Source organism: Dipteris shenzhenensis, chromosome 18 (genome assembly GCF_047967505.1).
Source record: "Dipteris shenzhenensis isolate YYH24624 ecotype China chromosome 18, Dip_SZ_1.0, whole genome shotgun sequence".
NCBI classification, from domain to species: domain Eukaryota; kingdom Viridiplantae; phylum Streptophyta; class Polypodiopsida; order Gleicheniales; family Dipteridaceae; genus Dipteris; species Dipteris shenzhenensis.
In genome coordinates this window covers 38,514,488-38,520,433 of record NC_141613.1, presented here as the reverse complement: position 1 = coordinate 38,520,433, position 5,946 = coordinate 38,514,488, and the positions used below count along the sequence as shown (strand labels likewise).

At 40.6% G+C, this 5,946-nt stretch overlaps 1 protein-coding gene across 3 annotated transcripts; it reads right to left on the bottom strand.

The window, feature by feature from the left end:
• Nucleotides 1–272: 272 nt before the first annotated feature.
• LOC147891204 (ACT domain-containing protein ACR9-like) lies at nucleotides 273–2,837 on the bottom strand. 3 transcript variants are annotated; one of them, XM_087389638.1, is made up of 7 exons: nucleotides 2,688–2,837; nucleotides 2,191–2,524; nucleotides 1,892–2,104; nucleotides 1,699–1,804; nucleotides 1,268–1,607; nucleotides 886–1,170; nucleotides 273–576 (listed from the first exon to the last, which is right to left on the bottom strand). In XM_087389638.1, the coding sequence occupies exons 2-7, from the start codon at nucleotides 2,363–2,365 to the stop codon at nucleotides 433–435; spliced, it is 1,263 nt and encodes a 420-aa protein (XP_087245764.1). In that variant the 5' UTR covers nucleotides 2,366–2,524; nucleotides 2,688–2,837; the 3' UTR covers nucleotides 273–432. The 3 variants fall into 3 exon arrangements, with proteins under 3 accessions (XP_087245764.1, XP_087245765.1, XP_087245763.1); XM_087389639.1 differs by having other exon boundaries at nucleotides 2,191–2,452; XM_087389637.1 differs by having other exon boundaries at nucleotides 2,191–2,837.
• Nucleotides 2,838–5,946: the final 3,109 nt, after the last annotated feature.

Here is a 5,946-nt window from a genome sequence, read left to right as displayed (position 1 = left end):
TACGTCTAATATCAAATCAATCACAACCATTTGGAGGCATTTAGAAAAATGCAATTTATCCTTTTTATGAATTTCGTAAAACCCCTTATAAGTATAATAGAACCATTTGCACATGAATAATTATTTTCCAATAGATTATCCATTGGAAGAGTTGGGGAAAGGGTGTGCAAAAATGCCAAATATTTCCTTTATGACTCTTATATAAACAACAGAGTAAAGGGATAATATATAAGAGTAAACTCATAAAAGATGTTTAAATTTTGTATGGATGGTTTTGCAAGGCCATCACTAGGCTAGTGTCCCTTAAAATTTTTGGAAGCATAATTGTGCCCCATTTGCCTCAAACTCAATATTATTTGCAAGATAGGCAAATGGCTTGTTGGGTTAATGTCTTTCATGATTTAGCTATCATTCAAAGTAGGACAAAACTGTTCAACCCAGTAGAACATTCTTTACCCTTTCTGCAATATAGCTCCTAGTACGACTACTTGTGAGTGTTGCCTCGGGTTGCTCTGCCAACAAGAACTTATAAACTTCCCAATGTCTATCACCATGGTGAAGCTTTGTAATGTCAGCCTGCAAAGAAGCAGCATGTTAGAAGAAAATTCAATCCACGTGTAAGCACTTGAATACCATAATAAGGTGACCACTCCACTCGAGGCGAGTTATGAGATATTGGTGTTACGGTAGCTATACTTCACCCTGTAGATTTGCTCAAGCTTGGGACCCCAAAGGATGCCCGAGTCTAGTGGAAGACATGAGGAGGGCTAAGGGTGGAGTTGACCCCTGAATGTATATCCTTTTCATGTGCATGACATACTAGCTATTCATTTGAATGCACAAAGTTTGACTCAAATGTCACACTATGTCATGAGGAAAGCTTACCTTGAAGATGCTGATTTCCAACATTCTCAAGGCCAGAGAGACATCATACAATACTCGAGGGCGAGGCGTCCTACTCATCTCCAAGGGTGTGGCAACCAATAGTTGTGTCTCAGGACCTCTATTGACAAATATTACTCTCACTGGAGCACTAACATCAGACTTGAGGCGTTCAAGTAGAGCATTCTGCTTCTGTGGATCACTCAGCTTGCTTCCATCTCCTTGCAATATGAAAAGATCACAATCTCCAATTCCCTTTGGTGTTGTGCAAAGACGGGCGTAGGCAACCTGTTCTTTTGCCACAGGATGTTAGCGTAATGGCATATAACAATAATTTGCAAACCAGCAGAACAGCACAGTTGCCATATATATCCTATAATCCTACCTGAATATTTAGATCCTTCAATGTCCTCATGCAATCGTACAGGAGACCCTTCCGGTCCCTAAAAACAATCTGTAGGAGTGAGTGCCCAGGACTAAGATGATTGTCTATGTTGACAGAGAGCTCGCCCAGGTTATTACACATAGAATCCATTTTAGAAAATGATCTTTCACAAAACAAATCATCAGCGACAGTGGGAGGCAGGCTGGAACTTGGCACGCTGTCGAGAACAGAAGTGTCAGGACATGCTGGATGGAGTTCACAGATGAAACAGGAATCCCCTAAAACAGCTCGCAGAATGTCGCAGACATCCTCTCGTTTACTTTTGTTCAGTAGGGTGTTCCTGGAAACAATCGGCCATAGAGGCAATATGTATTTCTTAGTCACTCCGACGGAGTTCATTGTTACAGATGACGCAGATAATTGGCAATTACCTGGCATCGATGAGATAGAACAGGTTAATAGCTCTGCCGTCGGGACTTATCGTCACGTTAAACTTGAGGACTTCAAGATCTAGCTCCCAAATCGTCTGTGTAAGATCTGCAGAAAGGGTCGGTCGTCAACACTCCATCAAAGGAAATTGACAAGAGCCAGACTCCCAGAAATGTGGTTAAAAAACATCCATACCGTTTAGCAATCCCGTTCGGTCTCCCGAGCAGGCCTGCAGTAGATAAACGCGATTGGGCAGGGAAATAGGCGGCAGCAAGAGGGGAGCTGGACTGGAGGGACAGGCTAACACAAGGCGTTTCTTCAACAAGGCCCATTGGATGGAGCGAGCAGAGCCCAATATGGGGCTGACCCAAAACAGCATAAAGCACCATCTACCATCTGTAGAGAAATCTGCGTGTGGAGAGGAATCAATCAGGATATGGAAGTTCATCAATCATAGAAACGACAATCCATAGAGAGACTGAGATTTCTTTCACCTCCACGAGCAACATGGAGACCGAATTCGAGGAGTGTTCGAGCAAAATCGCAGGCGAGGCCAAGCCGGTCTGGGCAGTTGATAGTGATGAGAGTGGGATCGCCAGGCTTGTTGCCGAGTCGGACGGCCACAAAATCCTCAGACAGTGTGCCCATATTAGCACCTCGGCTTCCCATTGCCAATGCCAATGCCAATGGCGTGAGGTTGAATCAGCTGTGATTATCGTGCAATGCTGCAATGTCGAATCATTGCCGTGCAGCTCCCTGATGATCAGTGATTGTGAGCTCCCCGATGAACGCTTTTCTCCATTGCAGTAACGATTCGCTGACAGGAAACTATTTGCAAATTGCCCAACCTCATGAATGAGATTAACAGATTCTGGTGCAGCTGTCTAATGAATGATGTTTTGATTGCAGTGGAGACGAAGGAAACTGCTGGCAAATTGCCCTCGCCCTCGCGATGAGTAATCGATTAACAGCTAGATTCTGGTGCAGCTACCTGATGACTGAGATTTTTTCGATTATGATCTTTTGATTGCAGTGACGATGAAGCTGTAATCGATTAACAGATTCTGGTGCAGCTGCCTGATGAATGATTTTTCGATTCGGAAACTATTGGCCTCTGCTGATTCTTGTAATTCCCTGGAAGCTCATGAGGCTCCTGGCTCATCGACATGTATCATCAGAATATTCCCCGAATCCCACTCATTGCTACAGTCACCCTCAATCATCACTTGCCACTCATTCACCGTTCAATTTTCTCAACCAATTACGGGGTTTCCAATATTTGAAGATTTTTCTTGAGATTTGCAAAATTTTTAGCTCAAATATAAACAAAATTGCTTAAAATTCTTGCACATTTTACCAATTGAGAAACTACTTTTTGCACGTGAAATTGAAAATATTGCACGTTCACATTCATTGTATATAGTTTGCAGGTTCTCTCCACATTGCACTCGCTAATCATCAATGCAATGGAAGCACCACCTGTGACCCTCCTTTTTCTCAATCTTGGTCACTAGCTTGTCATTGGCCGAAAATTCCTATCTAAAAGTATATATATCATAAAAATGAAAACGAAAATTCATTGCACTCGCTAATCATCAATGCAATGGAAGCACCACCTATGACCCTCCTTTTTCTAATGAACATCAATCTTGGTCACCAGCTTGTCATTGGCCCAAAATTCCTATCTAAAAGTACATATATCATAAAAATCAGAATGAAAATTCATCTGACAAATTCTTTTTTAAGCGTTGGTAAATGAAAAAGACGATACCAGATGACGATGGTATCGTTGTCAATTATTGTCCATGGTTCATAGTCCATGCGCAAAGTAGCCAAGGATTTGCAATTGCAAGTGGCATTAATAGATGAACCTCCAATTCCCATGGTATAATGGCCATGGGAAATCATGAGTGTTCTTAAACTCCCTCCAAGGGAAAATCAAGCAATGATTCTACAATAAGTTTGCAAAATGAGGAAGAAAGGGACATAGCTCCGTTGATTTTGCTGCTCACTCTTGCAACTTCAACATCATCTTCATCTTAACTTTCTCATCTAGAGCCACTACAAATAAATCCAATAAGGCTCAAGAATTTGTTTTAGGGTACCAATAAGGCTCCCAAATATCTAAAAACATCATCCCAAAGAATCCATTTCACTGCACATTTATTTTCTAGGGAATTCAATCCTCACTTGGCAGTCAAATTGCATAGGTTATGAATGCTATCCAAGATCTCACAAAAGAAACTAATTGCATGTAAGTCCATCTACTTTCCTCTCTTAGAGATAGTTGTGTCATCTACAAACACTTATAATAATTAAAGGGCCAAAAACATTGTATTAGTAATTCTGGTACAATCCCAATATTTGGGGAAAATGAAATGGGGAGAGAGCACCTAACATTCTCTCATTTCAAGATCCCCTCTGATATGCCTCTCATCTTGGCTCAAGCACATTGATTTCATTCATTTTGGGAATATCTTTGTTTTGTATACTTTGGCTCTTTGGTTTTGTTATTTTAGACAATGTATCTATTGCTTCGTTAATTCTGGGAATGATGCGTAGTATCCTTATTTTTATCTCATTAATTTGTTTTATTGAGAAAATTTGTTATATGTTCATTTTGGAATTGAGCTTTTCTCACATGTAGTAAAGTCCAAATTGGGTTCTTGAAAGTGAAAATACTAAAGGATTTAATGATGAATTTAGAAAATTGATTCGAATTTTCTTTGAATTTAACATGTTATAGGTGCATTAGTGTAAACCCTTAGGTGGAACCTCTTAATGTAAGGCAAAGACTTGGTAATGGATGTTATTACCCAAGGTCGGTTTTAAAATTGACCTTGGTGAAACATCACTTTTTGGGAGCCAAGGGTCTCCTAAGAGAGCTAGGAGGATGAATGATGCTACCAAAGTCAGTTTTAAAAGTGTCCTTGGTTCCACCTCCAAGCAAGAGACAACCTTGCTGATGGTGGAGGTCAGTTTTAAAACCGAACTTGTGACAAATCTAATGTTTCCCCTAATGACTTTTAATATACTAATTATTAACTAAGCAATCATTAGTGACAAAAAAGCAACCGTTTGAAATTGAACCTGAAGAATTGGCTATCCTAATCTTGCAGCCCTGAAAGGGGGGTATTAGTGTGGTAGGATCCCACACCCATCTGGTTCGAGTCCTCCGATTCACAAACATAGGTGTGGAGAAGTGGACTCTGGAACTATCCGATGCGATGATGGAATATCAGGAGTACCAAATGATGGACGAGTGGATGGAACCATAGGGGATGGACTTGTGGCTCACCCATGGTGCGTCATCGTATTTTCATCTTGGCTTCTCTCTAGTGAGGCTGGTTGGGGGATCATGCTTAGCCATAGGAGTGATAGTTTGCCACCTGAGGTTTACTCACCCAGTCTCAATACTGGATGCTCCAGCAATGTGCCAACTTATTTGGTGTAGATTTTTCTTTCATGATGTACTGGGCATGGAAGGTAGGGATTGAGCCAATGGTGGCGACCTCAATTTGCCAGCACATGGATACATATTATTCTCCCTCCAAACCTTCTATAAAATCGTAGAGATCTAGTTTCCTGGAGTAGCATCCCGCATATAGGCAAGCCTTGTTCTCTACTGTCCCATCCTCATCAGCTTGAATTTGGTCAATTGGAATGTGCATGGGCTTCATGACTGTGCATGATCAAACTTGTCCCTCCCAGTGGTCCCAAATGTGTTCCAGGAATGATGAAGTTGATGGTTCTTGCTTCAAAAAAAATTATATGCTCCCAAACATCTCAAAATCTATTTCAAGCAATATTTTGTAGAAAACTATTGATATACTAAGAGTGGAAAAGACTAATTTCTCATGAAATTTCTTACAAAACAAACAAATATTTCAACGTTTTCAAACCATGTAATAAAACAAAACAACACAACTACACAAAATGAACTACGAACTAACTATTTCTTCAAAGTTGCATCATTAACAAACAAATCTCGTCATGATCACTGTGTTGCATTGTTCCAAAGATTATATCACCTGAACCTCCATACAAGCTATTTGGATGGACCCCAAACCTTCACAAATGGTTCAAAATCATGTTCCCTTACAGATTACAACAGGGAAAGTGACTAGTATTGAGAGATGGGCAAAAGAAAGATTGATTTTCATGCATCAGCAACAATTGCAATGCCAGAAAGTCAATCTTCTTTGATCCTTTCTCAAAGCATCTCATCCAATAGCTCCTTCTAAGCTCCA